At 44.8% G+C, this 20,594-nt stretch overlaps 1 protein-coding gene across 5 annotated transcripts in view; it reads left to right on the top strand.

Annotated features, from left to right (window-relative positions):
• Nucleotides 1–787: 787 nt before the first annotated feature.
• The window catches only part of EPN2 (epsin 2), a 32,446-nt gene continuing 12,639 nt past the window's right edge, over nt 788–20,594 (top strand). For 2 of the 5 annotated variants that reach the window (XM_042438564.1, XM_042438559.1), the window contains exons 1-3: nt 14,028–14,139; nt 15,400–16,179; nt 19,075–19,187. In XM_042438564.1, the coding sequence (XP_042294498.1) occupies nt 15,585–16,179; nt 19,075–19,187 (708 nt within the window). In that variant the 5' untranslated portion in view covers nt 14,028–14,139; nt 15,400–15,584. Of the gene's footprint in view, nt 923–6,729; nt 6,935–14,027; nt 14,140–14,179; nt 14,274–15,399; nt 16,180–19,074; nt 19,188–20,594 lie in introns of those variants that run through there. The other 3 variants (XM_042438560.1, XM_042438562.1, XM_042438561.1) reach the window with 3 other exon arrangements.

Here is a 20,594-nt window from a genome sequence, read left to right as displayed (position 1 = left end):
GCTTGTTCCTGACGTTTCACCAGCATCTATGCTGGCGAAACATGGTACAAAAGAGCCTGAATATGTGTTTTGTTTTTCCTTCAGCAACCAGAATTTTGGGATATACACTTATCCCTCCGCATTTGTGGCTTTGACTTTGGCGGATTTGATTATTCATGGATTTTGTTAATATGTTCTCTCTAGGAATATCTAGGTCCTCCAGTGCAACTCTATGGTCAACTTTAACCAAAAGCCGCACTGAAGGACCTAGAGGTTCCTCAAGAGAACGCTCCACTAGTCATTTGTTTTTCTTACAGCGCAACTCAATGGTCAATGTCTGTCAGATGTCGACCACAGAGTTGCCCTGGAGGACTTAGAGATTCCTAGAGAGGTCTTTTCTGAGGTAAAAAAACCATAAGTGTTTTTATTACAGTATGTGTGGATTTTCCACATCCACGGGGGCCCTGCTGTGCCCTTAATGATGGTGAATGTGGAGGGACGAGTGTATAGTGTTTTGGAACATTGGCAGACACACAGTTTGTGTGTGGCTAAAAGCCATAAGCCATGACAGTTCAATATGATTAAGACAAAACACAACCATAGTGTGCGTGAGGGGTGGGTTTGTCTGTCAGGGGGACTGCGCATGCGCAGAGGCGCTCCTTTCTTTCCCCCTGTGTTTATCGTTCTTTCCTTCGAGGAAGGGAAGGAGTCAGGACTCTCTCTGCGCATGCGCCCTTTCTCTCCGCCTCGCTCCAGCACAGAGCCCGGCGTGCGCGTTCTCGCGCGAGTCCGTATCCGCGTGCGTGCGCGCGCGCGCGCGCGCTCCCGCCCCTCCTGGGCCTCTGCCTGCTCTTTCTGCGTGCGTCGGCCATGTTGGATGGCGCCTTGTGGGCGTCGGGTGTCAAACCCGGTTCGCGACGCCGGAGTCGCTCCGGAGCAGCAGGTGGGCGTCCAGCCCCCGAATATGGGGCCGGAGATAGAGAAGGGGGCCCTGGCATCGCTTTGGGGGCAGAGAGGGAGAAAAAGACCCCCTTTTAACACCCGAGACCGCTTTTTTGGGGGGCAAGAAAGAGGGGGACCCCCAAAATGGAATTATTGGGGGGGTCTGTGGTTAAAATGGGGGTGGGCTCCTTCCTTGATTGGAAAAGGTTTATGATTTATTGGTTTATTGTTATTAATATTATTGTTATTATGGATTGTATTTTAGGGGGATTTGGGGGGTCTCAGTGGGGAATGTTTGGGGTTTTTGGGGGGTCTCTTGCTGGGAGGGTCCTATTTGGGGGGAGGGAACCCTCACTTCGTTTTGGGGAACAGAAAGGGGGGAAAGACCCCTTTTTAATGGGTCACACCCCGTTTTTTGGGGGGAGAAAGAAAGAAGGGACACCCCCAAAATGGAATTATTTGGGGGGTGTCTGTGGGCAAAATGGGGGTGGGCTGCTTCCTTGGTTAGAAAAGGCCACTGTTTGGTTTATCAATTATTGTTATTGTTGTTGTTACAGTATTACCATTGATTATATTTTTGGGGGTTTGGGGTGAGGATTTTTTTGGGGGGTCTCTTCCTGGGTGGGTCATCTTTGGAGGAAGGGAGCCTTCCTTTCAATTTGGGGGTTCGAGAAGGGGAAAAAAGGCCCCTTTTCATGGGAGAAAGAAGGGGAACCCAAAATGGAGGGGTGGGTTCATATTTATTCAGTGACACTTGGCAGCCTCCTGTCTTTTGCTTTTGTTCCTGGGTCCCATTGAATCACTGCACTTCAGATATTGTATGTCTCTTAAAGGTGTGTGTTTGTGTGAATGGTTTGTCTCCTTGTCTAGGAATACATTGCTCATTCTGAGGGTCTTTTGCATACAAACTGTTGGAGATTTAGGATGTAAGTGATTCTTACACCAATCCCTTTAGAAAGGCTCACAAACGCAATAGGAGGGTTTTCAAAGAAGATGCTTGGCTCCTTCCTCTCTTTTGCCTTTCGAGCGCATCAGGTGTTTCAATGGTGTTGCTTCTTAAAAACCCATGGACATCCATGCAAAAGGCAGCACAATCTAGATGTGAATCGAGAGGGAGAAGTTGTGGGGCATCTGAAAAGGGGGAACCCCAAAAGGAGAGAAGAAGATGGAGGGGTCGGGGAGGGAAATGTTATGGGTCCCGTGGAAAATGGGTTTGGGGTTTTATCCCAGTTGGAGAACTGGGAAGTTGAGGTTGGTTAAGTGGATTGTGTGAAACTGAACAGTGGAAGACTGGTATTGCTTTGGGTGGGTGGATGATGGGTCATGCTGGGTCTTGTGGGGTGTTGTTCACTGGCGTTTTAGACTTTGAGGTTGATTTTTATTACTATAAACATCTTATTTCTTCAGGGTTGAACACCTTCGTATTTGTTCTTAATCGTTTCTGGGTCTTTTCTCTTATAACAGTCCAAGGCATACGCATAGAATTATCCTTAACGAAAATCTAAACCATATTTCACAACATGTTTTGAGCCAAGTTCATGCCTTATTTCATATCATGTTCATACCTTGTTTACAAATGCCGCTATGGCCAACATCTGCCAGAAGTGGACCATGGAGTTGCGCTGGAGGACCTAGAGATGCCTAGAGAAGTCTTCTCTAGGAATCTCTAAGGCCTTCATATGCAACTCTGTGGCCAACATCTGCCAGAAGTGGACCATGGAGTTGCACTGGAGGACCTACAAATGCCTAGAGAAGTTTTCTCTAGGAATCTCTAAGGCCTTCATGTGCAACTCTGTGGCCAACATCTGCCAGAAGTGGACCATGGAGTTGCGGCTGGAGGACCTAGAGTGCCTAGAGAAGTCTCTCTGGAATCTCTAAGGCTCGTCATAAGTGCAACTCTGGGCCAACATCTGCCAGAAGTGGACCATGGAGTTGCGCTGGAGGACCTAGAGATGCCTAGAGAAGTCTTCTCTAGGAATCTCTAAGGCCTTCATATGCAACTCTGTGGCCAACATCTGCCAGAAGTGGACCATGGAGTTGCGCTGGAGGACCTACAGATGCCTAGAGAAGTCTTCTCTAGGAATCTCTGTGTTCTTCAGTGCAACCTTTGGAAGATGTTGGCCATAGAATTGCTCTGGGGGAACTAAGGACTCCTAGAGAGAAGATGTGAATCATATCGAAAGTCAGAACCGCAAATATGAAGAGCTGACTACTTTTATCTTCTTGAAGAAAGGGGAGTTGTGGGTTTGTGAATGATGTTGAGAGACCCACACCTGAAGTGCCTGGGCTGCACTATGAATAGCTGTGGCATGTGAGCAACACGCACACTGTTGTTCCTGGGCACAGGGGCGTTCTGCCCGCTTGGTGAAGGCATTGCTTCTCAGCGGTTGCGTAGGTGTTGAGAATATTCTGCGCTGGGTGTGTAATCGCAACCTGGAAATGAACACTAGCTTTCCAAGTCATCTTTGTTGAGGGCGGCCGTTCCTCCTTCATTCCATAGCAGTGAAGTCTCCTAGGCATGTTTTTCCTGAGAAGCCAGTCGTGGGGCTTATCTTGGCAACGTCAGGACAGTGGCTGGTAGCGGAAAAGATAGCGCATTTCCCACGTCTGTCTAGCCTATATTTGATGAAATGAAATTGTAAGGTTTGTGCTCCGATCTCTCTCTCTCTTTCTTTCTGGCATCCTTGTTTGCATTGTAAGCAGCGTTAAGCTGAATGCCTTTCTAACTCCTCCTCCACTCAGGCATGTTGAGTTTTCATTGAATTTTGGGTCTTGCTTTAGTTCATCCTCTTTAAAAAACCTGTCAGGTGTGAGAGATGTTTGGAAATGATTCTGTCTCTGGAGGAGACAGGGATTGTGTTTAACAGAATAGAAGCAGAATTTGACTATAGAGTTGCGTTGGAGAACCTAGACGTTCCTAGACAGAACACTTCTCTAGGCATTCGTAGGTCCTCCAGCTTGATTCTGTCTCCAACGTCTGGCAGATGTTGACCATAGAGTTGCACTGGAGGACCTGGAGATACCTAAAACAAGGTGCATTGGCAAGTCAGCCCTATGCTAGGTCCACCTTAGGGCTGCTGTAAGTCAGAAATGACTTGAAGGCACATGCCGACTAGTTTTTGGGAAACACAAACTGCTAGATTGTGTCTTTCTGCTTGGCAGAAGGTTGGACTGGACAGCGCTTGTGTCTCTTCCAACTCTATGATTTTGTGATGCTAGAAACCAATTGGAGCTGACAAACATTCTGTAATGACATTGTTTCTTAACATTGCAATCTTATCCCCGTATCTACCCAGAAGTAATCCCTGCTGAGTTACATGGGGCTTACTCCCAGATGAGTGTGTGTAGGGATGGCAGCCCAAAGGGGGATTCCCCATTGAAACAGATGTATTCCACAGCAGAGTTATTTACTGACATGCTCTCAGATTACCTTAATTCCTTCTGATCTTAACAGATGTCTTGCATGTCATTTTCACGCAGAGCCCCCCCCCCCCCGTGACAGAGACCAAGGATCAAGGGGAGTCAGCCAAGCGAGGCAGATGGATTTTCAAGTACTGACTTGTAGACATGAATATGTTGTTTTTTGGTGGTTGGGGTGTGTGTGTGTATCTCCAGCATGTGTTGATACCATTACATTGCTCTTGTGTTTGTTGGTAATGCAACCTGAACCAAGTAGTGTTCTGCATCCGACTGACAAATCTAGTACACTGGGTTTGGCTCCTTTGGTTGTCTTTGCTCCCTGAGGTTAGTTGGCTTGGTCATGCGAATGGTGTCTCTCCCATACTCTAAATAAATAGTTATAAATATGATGTCCCCCAGCCTATAAAAATTCAAAGACATAGCCATCTTAGTCTGGAAAATCAGTATACAAAGGGATCTTGTAGCACCTGTGAGACTAACTGGAAGAAAGAAGTTGGCAGCGTGAGTTTTTGTAGACTTGAGCCTCCTTCTCCAGATGCGTGTATGGATGAACGCTATCAAAACTCAGTTTGTTTATGGCATGAGCCACTTGTAGGGCTGGGGCCTTGATGAGCTTCTGTGAGAGGCTCCGAATGGCAGCGTGAGGGTTTTTTAACCGGGGTACTAACAGGTCTTGCAACTTCATTCTTATGGAGTCTACAACATTCTTGAAAATCCTTAGGCAGTGTTATATAGTAGTTAGTGTTGGACTAGGGCTTCAGGAGATTAAGGTTCGGATCCCTCTCGGCCTTGGAAAGCCACTGGGTGACCTTTGCTGTGTCACATTCTCTCAGCCTCAGAGGAAGGCAATGGCACATCCCTGAATAATAAATCCTTGCCAAGAAAGCCCTAGAAGAGGGTTGCCTACATTAGGATTGGATGGACGTCACGTAAACAAGCAAACGTAGTTATACCACTCAAGTGAATTTAGGTATGACCCTACTTTGAAATCGACAGTTGTAACTCCCAGGACCCAATGTACTTTAGCTGAGGGAGCGACTGACAGCTTCAGCAGTTTATTATTTCTTTCCAAAGAGGAAAAACATATGATTTGGAAGGCTTTGTAACCCAGAGGCAGGAATCGTAGAATAAACTAGATAGTGTTGGACTGCGAATTCCATTATTCTTCGTCAGTGGCAATACAGGAATGGAGTGATGGGAGATTTTCAGTTAACCAACATAATGGAGGGCAGCAAATCCAATGGGGTTGTTGTTGTTGTTGTTATTATTATTACAGTGGGCCCTTGATATCCGCTGGGGTTTGGCTCCAAGACCTTCAATGGATACCAAAACCCATGCTCAAGTCTCCTTAGTAAAATAGTGTCTTTTGTGTAAAATGGCAAAATAAAGAAAATAATTCCAAGTGGTGGGTGCTTCAATCTGTGGCTAAAGACTCACAGATACGGAGAGCTGACTGCACAGCACTTGAAACCATCCTCCTCCTTTGGTCTCTGGGGATTTGCAGTTGAGGGTACAATGCTTACAGTTCTCTCTGCTAGAGAGCATTTCTAGTTCCTTTCCAAACTATGGATCCCAGGATCCCATAGGATACAGTCATGACGGATAAAGGAGAATCACAGTACTGTAGCTGTGAAATGTGAAAAGGGCCTGGAGTCTATCTTTTCCTCCTCCTGCACATTAATCCAGTCCCTGGCTGAGGACTGATGTGTTTGTGGAAAGCAAAAGAATGCTATGCTGTTCTCTTTCTCTTTTTAAATTCCAGTCCTAACTAGGCCTGTTCTTAAGTAAATCCCAATGGGGGATAGAAAACAGGCCGAAGAAGGAATGTGTGTTCAAGATATCTGCCCTCGGAGGAGTCTTAAAGGGCTTCGGGACTCGATTGGCCCTATAGTTTCTATTGCTTCTCCAAAACCTGTTGCAGGCTCTCAAGCTTTGTTTTTAAAAAGCCAACTTAATGGGGTAGTGACTGGTTTTCATGCTTCCGCCGTTGAGGGTGAGCAGAAATAACAAGCATCCTTCCCTCCTTGCCAGTGTTTTTCTTCCCTGCTTGCATAACTGTTGAATCAATCACAGTTTAATTCCTTTTAAAACTGTTTAAAGCATTTGAAAAGGCCTTGGGTTTTTGCAGGGCAACTCCCAGGCCCCAATGACTTTAGCAGCTGAGAGAACGACTGGTAGCCCCAGCAGTTCATTAATTCTTTCCAAAGACAACTATATATATGTGATTTTGGGAGGCTTTTCTTTTTACGTTGCTATCCCCATTCATGGTTCTTACTGTTTCCTTGGCCTAATTTTTGAGGCTGAAAGGTTGGGGAATAGCTTGTGTGGATTGTCCTGATTCAGTGGGAAATGATCGGCTCTCCAAATCCATGATTACAGAATGTGAACGGTTCTCATGAGTAAATAGAAAACCTATGGCGATTGGCTTTATGTGCTCTTTCTTCTCTTGATATGAATGTGAGTAGGCAGAATCTTGAAGCAAACCAATGCTGTATCCCGCTGGCTGGAGTCCTTCGGATAGCATGGCTCTCTTTCAATTCCCAGCTCAGAAATAGTGCAGAAATAGCTTTTATGATCCCAGGGAATAAACCAGGTAAGCCTTGATGCTGTTTCTCTCTGCCTTCACTAATAGGGCCTTCAGTCAGATGCATCCAGTTCTTGTGAACAGAAGCCTTAAAAGGACTTGCATCCAGGTATTTCTGTTCCAAAACGTTCTGTTCACAACGTGAGATGAGAGAGACATCTGCGCTGACATATTTTCGCTTACAAAATGCAAACTGTGTGTGGTATTATATGGGGGTTTTATTTTTTGTCAGTGGTCCTATTGCTTTTGCTGATTGGAATGAACATTTGCCACCTGAATAGGAATCAGAATCTTATTTGATTTTTACTGAGCGGCTATGTTTCAGTCTTCTAGCCTTTCAGCATCTCCTGTCCTAGAAAAGCTAAGACAGTGCCTTTGTTGGTCCAAAACATCTGGAGGGCTAACGTTTGGGAATCACTGCTCCCCTTGCATTTCCTTGCTATCTGCTTTCAGCTGAAGCATCTCCTGCATTCTTAAGCACTTTAGTAATTGCTGGGAAACCTTCCCCCATTTTTAATTAATATAACAACCATCATTGGCTTAGCTTATTCGAACTCCCCCCAACCTGGTCGCCTCCAGATGGCTCGGTACATGCGGAAACCTAAGACATTTTCTGGGCAGTAAGGGTATTTGCAAAGCTGCTCTTGATAAAGCACTTGGTCTGAGGGAGAAGGAGGAATGTGCTCTTCCTTCCGGAGAAGAGTTTATAGAAAGTGACATTTGGCAAATGGACAGAGAATGGATGCCTCCTGGAAACACAATTTCTCCTCTGCTTCAGAGTAAACCGAAGCACCCGCTTAAGTCAAATGCACGTTGAATGGTTGTAGATGGAGACAGAGTACTGGGTGCCTCATTTGAAGAAGGGTATAAGATGGGCTCAGAGCAGGGCAAGAAACACAATAATAGGGATGGAGAACAAAACACAGGAGGAAAGGTTGCAGAAGCTGGGTGCGCTGAGCCTGGTGAAGAGAGGACTGGGAGGTGACATGGTTGCGCTCTTTAAATATCTGAACATCTGTCACAAAGAGGAGGGTGCAGCTTCGTTCCCTGATGCCCCAAAGGGTAGGACCAGGTCTAATGGTTTTAGGTTACAGGAGGATGAAGTTTGATTTGGGTTTTAGAAGGAACTTCCTGATGGTAAGAATGGTTTGGCAATGAAACCACTGCCTTAAAGAGGTGGCGGGGCCCCCTTTTCTGGACATCTTCAGGAAGCGACTGGGGATATTCTGTCTGGGGTTCCTTCTGGTTGGACATGATTGCCTAGGGGACCTCTGCCAACTCTGGTGCCACAACAAACTAGTACTCCCAGAATTCCATAGCATTGAGTTGGGGCAGTTGAAGCAGCGTTGAACCAGATTATTTCTGTAGCGCAGGTAGGTCCTCAGCCATTAAAAAGTCAGATATTATTCAGCATGGTTTGCCCTTACCTGGCATTTCAGTGCCAAAACAAAGTCCTCTTTACAATAAAGATGGTTATAGCCTGTCAGTCAGATATAGCTATTCAGCCTGTTATTCAGAACTAGGAGGGGAGGGCAGGAAATATGTGTGGCGCAAGTAAAATACCGGGTGTATTTTCATGAAAGAACTGAGTGATTCAGCGCATGGGTGATCCAGGCATATGCTCCATTCCCCATCTCTTGCAACCTGCTCTTGCCTTGTCCACTGGCCAGTGCAGTGGAAGTACAGTGGTCTCTCCACATTTGCTGGGGTTAGGGGTGAAGGACCCCCATGGATGGGGAAAACCACAAACAAGAAAACACTGTTCTTTTTCCCTGAGAGAGCACCTGTCTGGGAATCTCCAGGTCCTCCAGTCCAACTTTGTGGTGAACATTACCCAACATTGATCATAGAATCATGGCTGGAGAACCTACAGTTGTCTAGAGAAGTGTTTTCTCTAGGAATACCTAGGTTTTCCAGAACAGTTCTGTGGTCATCTTCTGACAGACTTGCGCTGGAAGACCTAGAGAGAACATAGGAATCAAAACCGCAAATAATCAGATCTGCAAAAGTCAAAGCTGCAAATGTGGAGGGCTGACTGTAAAACCTTTCCAAGGTATTGATTCTCTGTGTGTGTGTTCTGTGGACCAGACTGGCAGTGTCTATTAGTTTGACATTGTTTTGTGGCACACTTGCTGAAGCCATAAAACAATCAATGGCTGTTGGAAGATGCTTTTGCCGTTTTGCATTCATGCCAGACTACAATCTGTCGATGCACAAAATCTCAGCAGAGTCTTCTAATCTGAAAGTATGGTGATATTTGTGTCATTCGGCTCCTGTGTTCTTGTGCCTTCCAGGACTTGAAAAGAACTCTTTCCCATTAGATAACAGTACAGCACTTACTAAGCAACTGGCTAATAGAGAACGCATTTTAAAACCTTCCCAGGGTGTTGCTACTCATTTACGTGAGAGGTTTCCTTTTTCCCCAGTCGATTTATTTCTGTATGTTCTTGCCACAGGCCCTAACAACTGGCACACAGAGGAATAACAAACACATGTGCAGGTAAGGATAAGTGTGTGTTTTGAGCTGTGGCAATGCCTACATACCCTAAGGACACCAAATGCCATCTGATCTTGGAAGCTCAGCTCTAGTTGGTCCTCCGATGGGAGACTGCCAACAAATCTGTGGCTGCTGTAGGCTATATTTCAGAACCAGGCAAAACTACCCCTGGTTATTCCTTGCAAGGTGTATTTCCTTGTAAGTGTCTTGTTGAATAGGATAAGAAAGTGAGGGGTTCAGTTCTAGTTTCAGTTTGGTTTTTGTAACTTTGCAATATGTGGCTTAGTTTGTAATCTTCTGCTGCAGGTTAAAGGAGAATACCCAGCAGAAACGCAGTTCAGATTTAAATGTTTTCGCATCTCTTCCATAGTGTCAAACCCTAAAAGTTTGGCTTGGCTGCCGTAGTCTGTTGATCCTGTGAGTGAGCGTACTGGAACTGGTCTATCCAGGCTTATCAGCAAAGAAATGTATGCAGGTCAGCATATTGAAATGGACCAAGTATATAGATAGCTCTGAGAAACAGGAAAGGTTTGGCATCTCCCACAAATGATGCCAAAAAGTATTTTAGAAGTAGCCGAAGAGTTCGGTTTTCATACCTTTGAGACGTTAAATCTCCTGGGATCTGGTGGGTTTAGTTTTATTTATTCACGCTGATTCTGGGGGCGTTTTCTACTGATCCAAGGTGGCTAATGCTGAGATTAATCCCAGGGTGTCGGAACAACTCCTCTTGGAGTTCAGGCACACATGAATGCTCCAGAAGGACCCACAGACCTCTGGTGTTAGAGGCTTAGTGTTCGAAAAGGCTTTTGTGCATTCTGGTACAGATTGCATGTGCCGCTTTGTTTGCTTCTTCGAACAGAGAATGTTGTAATTAAATACCTTTTCTGTTCCCTGAAAGGCCTTCTGGTTTTCATTGGGAAGAGAGCCCCACATTTTATTTATTTTTTAGAGGGATTTCTAAATGTTTTGAAACAGGCAAATTGGAACTTGGATGTTTTTGAAGCATTCATCCCCATTCTCACAGTTTCATAGCAGTCAAAAAAAGTCTAGCAGGATTCCATTCTCTCACGCTGTGCTTAACCTATTCTTGCCATGGATGCATTTCCCTTTATGTGCAGTACTGGTTTTCTGCTTTGTTTCCTGACATAAAGGCTGCATCTGCACTGCAGAAATAATCCAGTTTGTAGGCGCTTTAAATTCTCTGTCAAGAGAGCTCTGGTGCCACAACAAACTACAGTTCCCAGGATTCTGTAGGATGGCGCCATGGCAGTTAAAGTGATGTCAAACTGGATTGTTTCAGCAGTGCAGATGCAGCTGGGGATTATAGCATGTGTACTATAGAGTATAGGATAGTGATTTGAGCGTTGGACTGTGTCTTTGGATTCGATTCCTAGCTTGGCCAGGAAACCCACTGGGGTTTCCCAGCCTCAGGGGAAGGCAATGGCAAACCTCCTCTAGTCAAATCTTGTCAAGAAAACCCCATGATAAGTTTGCTTTAGGGTTGCCATATGTTGGAAACAACTTGAAGACACACAACAACAACTCCAGAGATCCTAAAGATTTCATACTGGGCATTTGGTTTGTGTGTTGCATGTCCATGCCCAGTCTGGTATCTCCGTTGTTCACTGCAAATCCGTGTTGTCTAATGCAGTGTCGTCATGGGTAAGGTGTTCGGAGAATTCCTCCACACATCTCACAAGTCTCTAGCTCCTTCCTTCCTTTGCTCAGCACCAACTTGTGGTTTTCCTGTGGTCTGTGTGTATGACTCTGAAAGATGTGACACAGTCCTTGTTTCTCATGAATCATGTTTCCTGTCCGCTTCTTCCCGGATCCTTTTCAGTGACTCCTACTGAGGGGTAAAATGAGGAGGCCTTTAAAAAGGACATTTCATTCTTTCTCAAACGGGCATTCAGTTGAAAAGCCCTGAATCACGAAACCTTACTTTGGATGTTCAGAAGCATAGGTCTCAGGGAGAGCTTGGAAATATTTGGAATACAACCCCCAGAGTCTCTCAATCGGTTGGGACACTTTAGGAGCTGCAATCCATGAAAAGCACTTTTCCAAGATCTGGTCCAAAGGGGAGGCAGATTCAGGCAGCAACTTGGTTGAAAAACTAGGCAGATTTGGGCTTGTTTGGGGACCATATGTTTATACCACCTTGAGTTGTTAGGTACCTTCAAGTCAATTCTGAAATTTAGCCTTCTAAGATTTTCTTGGCCGGATTCATGCAGAGGAGGGTTTCTCAAGAGATTGGGATTTTTAATGGTTGAGCCGGGATTCTTACCATGGTCACCCAGGGTCCTGATACAACACTGAAGTGACTACACTGCTCTAACACACACACACACACACACACATATGATTTTCTCAGCAAGATTTGTTCAGAAGAGATTTGCTATCTTTGCCTGCCTCTGAGGCTACAAGAATGTAGTTTGCCCAAAGTCATGCTGTAGATTTCCACGGCTGAGTGGAAATTTGAACCCTGATCTTCCAGAGTCCTAGTCCAACACTCGGACCATGACGCGACGCAGGAGCCATGGAACAAAGGTGGGATATCACCATAAAGGTATAACTTATTTATCAGGCGCTTTTTGGATATTCAGGTTCTTTCCTATATGTTTTCTTTGGGAAATCCAACTTTCTGCCAAGCAGGAACACACAACTGAGGCTTTCGAGGGGTTTCTTTCCCCTTGTTTAAGTGGAATCTTTTCTCTTTTCATTTGAATCCATTGGGGTTTGTGTTCTAAAGCAAGCTCTCTCTCTTATCTTCTATGTGACATCCCTTTAGAATATATAAAACGGGCTTGATCATATCATATCACCTCTCTGTCCTCTCCAAGCCAAACATACCCAGCTTCCTAAGCTCTTCCTCGTAAGGCTTGGTTTTCAGGCCTTTCATCATCCTGGACACTTTCCAATTTGTCAATATTCTTCTTGCACTTTTAGTTAGCTTTCATCTACTGCCAAAATGGAAGAGTGGTATAAACCTCTGTATAACCATCAATTTAGTAAACCTCTTTCCCTGTGCCATTCCTTGAGTTTCTGCTTTTAAATGCAGCCCCACAACTGTTAAAATATTGAATATGACAATTATTGGGCTGCGTTCAAAAAAGCATGGCAGTTACATAGATACGAATCTAGTCTCTTGTTGAACCTGCCTGGCAACTGCTATATCTCCTGAAGAAATATTAGAAGTAGTGATTAATTCAAAGCCTCCCTCAATGGGAGGGAAATATTTATCGTGACTCATGGAACCCTTTCTTTACCATTGACAGCAACATCTCCTAATGAGCTTCAGGCTAAAAACAACAACACAACAACTTGTAGAATAGTGGAAATACTTGGAAAGTACACGCCGTTCTTGGTAATTTTTTTAAACGTTAGAGTATGTGTTCACACACCTTTCTGATTTCCTCTTCAGTTGGTCTTAGTAATCACACCTTTTTGGACTAAGTCTCCCAGAATCCTTAAGCCAGCACTGACAATCACTGGAACAGAGGATTCTGGAAGTTTTAGTCCCAATTCCTCCTTCTCCTCCTCCCGCAAAGCTCTTCAAACAGTGATTCCCAAACTTTGGTCCTCCAGGGGTTTTAGACCTCAACTCCCAGAAGCCCAAGTCCTCTTGGCCAACAGTTGGGAATTTGGGGATCTGAAGTCACCTGGAGGACCAAAGGTTGGGCTCCAGTGTCTTAAAATGTGGAATTAAAGTGAGTTTTGTTCAGAAGTAGATCATAGAATCGTAGAGTTGGAAGAGACCCTAAGGCCATCCAGTTCAACCCCATTCTGACATGCAGGAACTCAGAGTCAAAGCATCCCCATTGACAGATGGCCATCCAGCCTCTATTTAAAAGCCTCCAAAGAAGGAGAGTCCAGTGGTCTCCAAGGGAGTGTCTTCCATTGTCAAACACATCTTAAGATCAGGAAGTTTCCCCTAAAGTTTAGGTAGAATCTCTTTTCCTGTAGTTTGCATCCATTGCGCTTTCCAGTGGTGGCGAACCTATGGCACATGTGCCATAGGTGGCACTCAAAGCTCTCTCTATGGGGGACACGCACCATCGTCCCAACACAGAGTTTACTAGAGTTTGTCACTAGAAAGCCAGAGGGACGCAGCACTTTGCAATAGATAAGTGGGTTTTGGGTTGCAGTTTGGGCACTCAGTCTCTAAAAGGTTCTCCATCACTCTCAGGAGCAGCAGAAAACAAGCTTGCTTCCTCCTCAATATGACATCCCTTTAAATAGTTAAACATGGCTATGTCACCTCTTAACCTTCTTTTCTCTAAACATACCCAGCTCCCACAGTCTCTCCTCATAGGATTTCATGGTTTCCAGACCCTTCATTATTTTGGTTGCCTGCCTTTGGAAGTGCTCCAGCTTCTCAATGTCTTTTTTGAATTGTGGTGCCCATTATTCCAGGTGAGGGCTGACCAAAGGAGAATAGAGTGGCACTGTTACTTCTGTTGGATTCCCTCTGGATATACGAAGGGGCTCTTAGTGATCTGTTGCGCTGCTGAGATAGACAGATTCTGTGAGACCTCCCTGACAAAACCAGGAACTGGATCTCAGATAGAAAACTTAACTGTGGGTATCGTTCCAGGAATAAGTCACAAGACCAGAGAAAAAGGAGCGCGCTCTGTGACAATAAGCTGACAGGCTTCTGCAACTGTTCTAGCAGCTCCCTATTTCGGCGCAGCCAACTCCTGTGGGCGTCCCTGTTCTGGTATGTTCACGCAACAGCTGCCGCTGCATGAAATTGAATTTCAGTTTCTGCTGCCATTGCAACTTCATTTGCTCCGACGGGGACGTTGCTTCTGCTGAGCTTGCAGGCGCGCTTAGCGTTTCGTTGGCAAATAGGTAATCCGCTATGGTCTGGTTAAAAAGGTTAATTTCCTACTAATACAATGCCACACTTTTCAGGAAAGTAATGTACCATGCATTGTTTTTTATTCATGGTGTGCTCTCTCTCTCTCTCTCTCTCTCTGTCTCAGTCTTCTCTGCTCCGCATATATTTTCTGTCAAGTTATGTCTTGGCAAAAGTTTTAGGATTGATGTGGCGCTGAGGGAGGATTAGATGAGGCCAGTGCGGTGCCCATGAACCTATCATTCTTGATAATGGGTCGGGAATGTTGTGCATGTGTACAAGGATGGATGTGTGAAGGTTGGCAATAGGGCTCTGACCTTCTGTGGTGGTTGTTGTGCATGTCATAGCACAGATTGTCCTACATGAGTTGTGTATGATGGAATACTGTTTGGCTCTTTTGGGGGGGAACAGTATTTTCAGCAGATCTTGCATCAAGCTAACGTATATACTTGACTATAAGTTGACCTCATGTATAAGTTGAGGGCAGGTTTGGGGACCTGTTATGGATTTGACCTGTGGATAGGTCGATGGTAAAACGTAAGGGCATGTAATGCAGCATCTAAATGATGAAACAAATGGAAATAATGCCAAAGAACTTACAAAATCCCAGTAGGCATAACTATTTGTGCTCACATTAAAGGTTGGATGGATGAGAGAATAGAGAGGGGTTCAGTGTTACGAAGAAGAATTACCCCTTTCACCAGGGGATGGTTTCTTTTTAAACAAGGGTTATGATACAGTATTTACATTGACTCATGGATAAGTCAACTCAGGGCTTTTGGGCCAAATTTTTGACCAGACTTAGACTTATACATGAATATATACAGTAAAAATCCTGACAGGTCCCCTGCCTTCTTCTTCCCTGACACTTTATTCAGTAACTGGACCTGTTCTACCAAGTTTTAATGGTGTCTGGATTTCATATATAGGTGTGAAATGGGTTTATAGAGGAAACTCTGGCCTAGTTTACCTTTTGTTTCTGTAGCACTAAAACAAGAAATGTCTCTTTGGTAACAGAGCAGGGGAAATAGGGATATTTGGTTGGTTCGTCTTATAAAAAGCAGGGGAACAATAAAAATGGAAGCTAATGGGTTTGTGTTTTTATCTCCACCCTTTTAGGCTGTGCTTTCCAGTATCTTTGCTGCTTTTCAGGAGGTGAGGAAATGACTTTACCAGAGCTCGCTTTGAGTTGGTTGCACATACCGTGTTTTCTTATCACAGAGACTTGCAAAGTGGGGAAAACGGTGGCTGGTCTCTGAAGGAGTTTCGGTGGGGAAGCTGCCTTGGTTTAGGAGCCGATAAAAATGACAACTTCGTCGATCAGGCGGCAGGTGAAAAACATTGTGAACAATTATTCAGAGGCCGAAATCAAAGTTCGGGAAGCAACTTCCAACGACCCTTGGGGTCCGTCCAGCTCTTTAATGACTGAAATCGCTGATCTGACCTACAATGTGGTGGCCTTTTCTGAAATCATGAGCATGATCTGGAAGCGCTTGAATGACCATGGCAAAAACTGGAGGCACGTCTACAAGGCCTTGACGTTGTTGGATTACCTGATTAAAACTGGGTCGGAGAGAGTGGCCCAGCAGTGCAAAGAAAACATCTTTGCTATCCAGACTCTGAAAGATTTCCAGTACATCGACCGCGATGGTAAGGACCAGGGCATCAATGTGCGGGAGAAGTCCAAGCAGTTGGTCTCCCTCCTGAAGGATGACGAACGGCTCAAGTTGGAGCGGGCCCAGGCCCTGAAGACCAAAGAGCGCATGGCGCAAGTGGCCACAGGGGTCGGGAATAACCAGATCACCTTTGGCAGAGGCTCCAGCCAGCCGAACCTGTCCACCAGCTACTCGGAGCAGGAGTACGGCAAGTCTGGAGGGTCTCCAGCATCATACCACGGGTGTAAGTACAAAAGTCCATGCATTGTATGTGTATTGTGTGCCTACAAGTTGTGCGGTGATCATGGCGTTTTCTTAGCAAGGTTGGTTCAGTGGAGGTTTGCTATTGCCTTCCTCTGAGGCTGAGAGTGTGTGACTTTCCCAAGGACACCCAGTAGGCTTGATGGCTGAGCTGGGAATTGAACCCTGCAGGAGGCAGGATGGCGTAGTGGTTTAAGTGTTGGATTGTAACACTGGAGAGACCAGGGTTTGATTCTCAGCTTGGCAATGAAACCCTACTGGTTTAATTTTGTTTTTAACAATGTGTTTCACATTTTCTGCCTTCTGATTTCTGAAGCGTCTGCCCTTGTTCATGGAGGGTGAAAGCTGATACTTTCTGGAAGTGCCTTTTCTTCTCTTGCCGGTTTTGCCTTCACATGCATTCCAGCAAATTAATTGAGGATGAAGGCCTCAGCCTTTTGTTTCCAGAAACTATTTCCTGATCAAAGACTCAGATATAAGATAAGTATAGAGTTTCTGTCGGGACGTGGCTGGTTTGGAAAGCCTGACCTTTCCAGTAGTTTGTTCTTTATTTCCTATCCCTTTCTCTCCTTGAGAAGGAGAGCAGCTGTTGGTGAGCATTGTCTGGAACGGATGGGAAGACTTCAGGCTTTGTGTTTTAAAAATGCCTCCACAAGTCTTGTGGGTCATCCCCAGACACCTCCCTTGTCCCATCATCCCTCTCAAGATGATGATGATGATGATGATAAGTCATTCTATTTCCTATTGACATTTTGAGAAGGACTACTGAGGAATCCTATGTGGGTTTGCTCTCTGTGTATAAGTGTGGAAATACAGTAAAAAGGTAAGGGCTCTGACAGAAAAACAATATGAAACCCCATTGCTAGCCATAGGGATCAGTGAAGGCGCCAAGCAGTTGGGAATGTATTTTCCCCTTATTATGGTCAGAAGCCTATTGCAGGGGTTCGCCAGCAGCATTTTTATGTAACAGTAAACATCCCTCAGCGATTTCCATGGAGCCGAAAAGCCATAATCTCAACATTTTCTGAAAGCGGCGACAAAGCTGGGCTTAGGATGTCAAAATTGGATCTGTTCAATGCCATCTTGCATAAACATCTGAGTTAACTATCATGTGCTGTGTGCCCTGGAATAAGAATCTCTTTGTGCCGAGGCATTACCAAGGCAAATACCCTTTTATAGCCAGAGAGTTGCAAATGATTTTTGCCATTGAAACGCAGGTGCTTTGGCAATTAGAGAAATTAAAAGACTCAGAGGTGGGTGCCGGGTGCAATGCCAACACTGGCATCTTAATTGACAACGCTGCCTTTTTCTCCACGATTTTAAATCTCTCACCACAAGTCACTCCAGCGCATAGAGGTGGTTCTATATATCTCCCCTCATTAAATCTAATGAGAACCGCCTTGGCATAACTAGCAACGTCTTAATCCAAAGCACAGTTGTTCATTTAAATCAGTCAGAACCCTTAAGGAGAATCTTTAAAATGGCTTAAAGACAGATGGGTATCCAAAGCGGGGTGGTTGTGTGACTTGCGGCGCAACTCTATGCGCATTCATCCAAGGGAGTCATGCTGAGTTCAGTGGGATTTCCTCTCTGTTGCAAATTTGCATGGAATTGCCTCCTTATTCCTCCTGACCTTAACTCAGCAGGGCTGGGCGCTGCTGGATGCAGCAAAGTATTACATTTCGCTCTGAGCAAGTGCTTCATGCGCTGAAACGCAGCCTACAAGCTGCTTAAGAAATGTCTGTGAAAGGTACTAGGGAGAGAACATGGCTTTTTTGGCACATAGAAAAATTATTTTTCCTGTCCTGGCATCGTGTACCTCATAAGGATGAATCCCTTTCCCCTGATGGTTGGCTTTCCAGATTTTTCGATGCTTATTCCTCATTCTGAAAAATAGAAATGGCTCTCCTTAAGCCTAGCTGCTGGCAGGCAGGGCTGTGGAGCCAGTCTATGTCTATGTGATAACACAAATCATTCAGTATGGAGAGAGATTTTGTAGCACTTTTGAAACTAACTGGAAGAAAGAGGTTGGCGGCATGAGCTTTCGTAGACTTAAGTCTACTTCCTCAGATGCATCTGGTGGAGTGGAAAGCCAGGGATAGACCTATGTATACCATTAGTGTGTGGGAATGTCTATTCAGATGTCATTGTCACACACTAATGGCATATATAGGATGTCATTCTCACACATTAATGGCATATATAGTTCTGTCCTTGGCTTTCCACTCCACCAAATGCATCTGAGGAAGTAGACTTAAGTCTACAAAAGCTCATGCTGCCAATTTCTTTCCTTCAGTTAGTCTCAAAGGAGCTACAAGATCTTTCTACATACTGATGCTTCAGACTAACACAACTATATCCATGATTGTGGATATTGCTTGCAGTGACATTTCCTTACATGTTGAAGCCACAAGATATATTAGATTTCCCAGCTAAGTAAGCCTTGCCCTTGTTGGGTTTCTCAGACTCACTCAAGTGATCTCATTCTGTCCTGCTCAATGGAAGTGGTTTATCTTCCCATGTGGAAATCGGTGCATCTTATTTTTCATGTGCATTTTTTCAAATTGCCCATTTGACATGCATTTTGTTATTGACTACAGTGTGTCGGCGTATGTGGCTGCTTTCCTTGTTCTCTATACTCCTTCTCATTTGGCAGTGTGCAGTTTGGGATTCCCGTGGCATGGAGCATTTAATGCTGCCAGTTGTAAGTCACCCTGGTCAAGAGGTGGAGCAGAATGGTCCATCGCCTTTTGCCATGGTTTTGTATAACCTGGCATCCGGGCAGAAGATGAATGCGGTGACGCCTGTGAACGCCCAAGTATGTTAAGATGGAGCCAAGCTTGGATGTTAAGACCATACCTCTGTTTTTTCCCAACAGCTACATCACCTCGAGTGTCTTCGGAGTTGGAGCAGGCGCGGCCTCAGACAAGTGGAGAGGAGGAACTCCAACTCCAGCTGGCCCTGGCCATGAGCAGGGAAGTGGCAGAACAGGTGAGCTTCTCCTGCCCCTCTCTGAGCTGCATCGTCCTCTTTGTACATCTTCAGGCATAAGACAATATGGCCTTTTTGGTAGCTGTTTCCCTTTGGAAGTAGACAGGATGCGCCCCACTTTCTGTTGCCCTTTGGCCAGCAAAGACCCTTTGTGTTCAGGCAGCCATTTGGCAACTGTTGGGCTCTTGAGAAAGGGCTTCTCAACTGGTGGCTGCCCTTCTTCATTGATTTTTTAAAGATATATATTTTTATTGACATTCCTTATGTACAATAAAATAAATTGGTTCAAACTTCAAAGTTCCTGTTTTAGTATTCATTGGTATGTAATATAGCTCTGACGTTACTCTTTATTTTGATCTTCATTTATTATTTCTGTTGTTCTTTAATCTATTAGCTAAGATTGAGGTGTAGATTTTAACTGCTGTTCTTCATTGATAAACAACTGAATCACTTTTAGTTCAGTTGTGTTTTAATACAACGTGCTTAATTGTGTTTTAATATTGCAGTGTTTTGTGTCTTCCTGATTGCTTCTCTTTAGGAAATCTTGTTGTAAGTCGCCTTGAGTCCCAGTTTTGGGAGAAAGGTGGGGTTTAAATCTAATTATTGAATTAATGAGGGGACTGTGGAGAGGGACAGTCTTTTTCCTTATTAAGCAGTTGAAGCTAAGGCAAAAGGCAGCGGGAGAAGCTGCCTCTGGGCTCAGGTCCCGTGACTGGAGGCATGCTTGACCTGATAAGAGGCAGTGATCTGTGATAATGCACGGCAGCCCTTCTTTAAGTGTTGAGGAGCCTTAAAGTGACAACTGTGGCCGGCACACAGCAGTAAAATGTGTGAACTCTTCTTTTGGAAACGACTGAGTTATCCATCTGGCATGAAAGCAGCTGTAGAATCGTGTATTATCAGTGCCACTAGGTCTTCCATTCTGGGCATAAAACATTGACACTGCGGCAGTGGCAAATCTGGTGTCTGCGGAAAGAAAGAAAAACCCTGCAAACGAGAGAGATGTTGAAACAGGATTGGGGAACTCGGATATTTCAGCATTTGTGGTTTAGCTTTTAGGTAGATAACCACATCTCCAAATTGTGAAAGCTTGAACTGAATGAGTACTGAGATTGAGGAACCAGATTTTGTCATATTGGGACAGGCTTGTGTATCTTTCTTAAAGGGGATACCTACATGCCATAATGTTTCCCCAAGAGGCCTGTCTTACCTTTTGTTGGGTCCCATTTGCCAGGTGAAAGTTACTAGGGAGGTATTTCAGGAATCAGCATTTTGAATGGAAAGCATCCCTTTTCAGTTCTTTGCTGGCAAACTGGTTTTGACATAGTTACGTCTTTGGCTAACTGTATTTTAAAGCATCCCCGTATTAGTATTTTTAAATTTAACTTGAGGCATGTTAAATTACAT

This window comes from Sceloporus undulatus, chromosome 8 (genome assembly GCF_019175285.1).
Source record: "Sceloporus undulatus isolate JIND9_A2432 ecotype Alabama chromosome 8, SceUnd_v1.1, whole genome shotgun sequence".
Classification (NCBI taxonomy): domain Eukaryota; kingdom Metazoa; phylum Chordata; class Lepidosauria; order Squamata; family Phrynosomatidae; genus Sceloporus; species Sceloporus undulatus.
This window is presented reverse-complemented; position numbering and strand designations above follow the sequence as displayed.